The sequence below is a fragment of the Melozone crissalis genome, unplaced genomic scaffold (assembly GCF_028551555.1).
Source record: "Melozone crissalis strain CALT ecotype California unplaced genomic scaffold, PUWL_Pcris_2 ptg000008l_1, whole genome shotgun sequence".
In the NCBI taxonomy this organism is placed as follows: domain Eukaryota; kingdom Metazoa; phylum Chordata; class Aves; order Passeriformes; family Passerellidae; genus Melozone; species Melozone crissalis.
The window spans coordinates 12,054,273-12,056,513 of NW_026535786.1; the positions used below are offsets into that span (position 1 = coordinate 12,054,273).

General features: G+C 51.7%; 1 gene segment (V, D, J or C); it reads left to right on the forward strand.

The window, feature by feature from the left end:
- The first annotated feature begins 516 nt into the window (after window positions 1-516).
- On the forward strand, window positions 517-1,353 carry LOC128933224 (T cell receptor alpha variable 5-like). The segment is given in 2 exon segments: window positions 517-559; window positions 965-1,353. Coding segments are annotated over 2 exon segments (432 nt in total).
- The last annotated feature ends 888 nt before the right edge of the window (window positions 1,354-2,241 follow it).

A 2,241-nucleotide genomic window follows, 5' to 3' on the forward strand; every position in this document is an offset into this window, starting at 1 on the left:
GGCTCATAGAGAAGAAGAGCTGTCACACAGCTGGCTGGGACATGGGGTGGCCAGGCAGGGACTGAACCAGCCATGACTAGGGAAGACTGGGAGAGTGCATGAGAAAATTCCAGGCACCTCTGGGTGGCCTTTATCCCTCATTCCTCCATCTCCCAAGGACTTCAGAGGCAGGAGGGGAGCAGCCATCATTCCTCTGCCTTGCACACACTCAGACTCCCCTGCAGGCTAAGCACAGTTCTGTCCTTCCAACCCCATCCTTCCCTCCACATCCACCACGCCCAGCCTGTCTATTCCACCTGCACATTCTCTGCAGGGTTCCTGCTATCCTGCAGAAACAGAGTTTGTGCTGACGCACAGTCTGTGTCATTGCCCAGGATTCCCAGCCAGCCAATGCCTTCTGCCATTTCTTGGCCAGCCCCACCCCGAGATGTCTCACCCTCACTCACTGCTCCCTCTGCACAAACCTTTGGGCAGCTCCAAGAGGCAGCTTGCTGACAGGGCAGGGGCTCTCCCGCCATGGTTCCCTGCTATTTCTTTGTGGCCATGCTGGCCCCTCTGGGTAAGTGAACTCAACCCAGCCCTGAGCACCTCCACTCATCCCGCTGCTGCTCTCCCAGCTGGGGAGCCACTTCCTGCCACTGCTTCATCCTTTCTGCATGGAGGATCAGCAGGGAATGTGGGGGCAATGGGAATGCCTGAATCTTCTGCAATGGCCATCTATTTGTCATTCTTTGTGCAGCCATCAGATGGTTCCTGGGTTTGGATACAAACAGCCCAGGAATGCACCTTGCCTATTGAGGAGAGATTGGAAATTCACCTGCAGTTCTGAAGAGCTGTCCCATGCCTGGAACTGCTCCCTTGGCTGCCCAATCCCTTCTCACTCTTTCCCTACTATACCACAGTGCCTAGTTGAAATTTTCCCCATTTTTTCCTCTTCCTCACTGCTCCTACTTTTCCTTTCCAGCGTTAGCCCTGGAACAGTCTCCAGACATGGTGATCAAAGAAGGCGAATCCGTGAATCTGGAATGCTCTGAGAAGAAATCCTCTAGCAGAGCTATGTACTGGTACCTGCTGCCTTCAGAGAAGAATTCCAGTCTGACCCAGCTGGTTTATGCATATGAAGGTGCCAATGCAGTGGTGGAGAAGAGTTTTGAGAACCATTTCAAGAGCAACAAGATAAAAGGAGACAGTATCACCCTCTCAATAGAGCATGCCTTTCTCAATGACTCTGGTACATACTACTGTGCTGAGAGTGAACACAGTGGTGAGATTGCTGAGGGAGCTGAGCACAAACTTGTCCCTGCACAAACAGGACCTGCTTTCCACTTGTGGCTGCTGCACGAGGCAGGGTGATCACTTCTCTCTCATTTGCTGCTCTGCTTCCTGGCCTTGCCTTCCTCCTCTTCTCAGATGCTGACAGTTTATTTGTCCATCATTGTCTCCTTGCCACTCCAGGCCTCTTTCTGCATTTAACTCTTATTCGCACTACACTTGCTTCTGTCAAGCCCTTCTTCTTCTCGCTGTGTCCCTTCCTTTCCCTGGATTCTTCTTTCCGTCTTCAATCTGCACGCCATTGTCTTCCTCTCTACCATCTCCTGTCAACCCTGCTCCTACTTCTGTCAAACAACAGAAGGAGTGTTTGTGTGGGAAGTTCTTGGTGCACCTGTGCATAAAGGCAAGGCCTGGCAGGTGTGGCAGTAGCCAGCACCGTGTGGCAGCTGCCCACACGCTCCTCTGTTCCAGCGCCTTGTCTGTGGTTGTTCTGTGGCCAAGGAATAGGAACAGCAGAGCACAAGCCTCTGCTTGCTCTGGTGAAGTGTTCCGTGGATCCCTCAGTCCTTCATGTAGAGTTGTGTCTGGGGCAGGATCCACCTGCCTTCCAGCCCTTCATCCACATACAGTTTATCTTCCGCAAATGTAGGATAAAAATAACAAGTTACATTAGCAAGCTGAGCAGATAAGAAGAATTTCCCACAGGTTTCAGTGTTCTATACATCAGGGACTCAGATGAAGGGTAGAGAGTGTCCTTATCAAGTTCCCTGATAACAGCAAGTGTGGAGGAGTTTCTGATAGCTGAGAAGGCTGTGCAGCCCTTCAGATGGGCCTTGACAGCTTGGAGGGATGGGCAGAGAGGAACATTGTTGAATTCAGCAAAGGCAAATGCAGGGTTCTGCCCCTGGGGAGGAATTGCTTCATGCAGCACCATATGGAAGCACTGACCAACAGCTCTTCAGAGAAGGA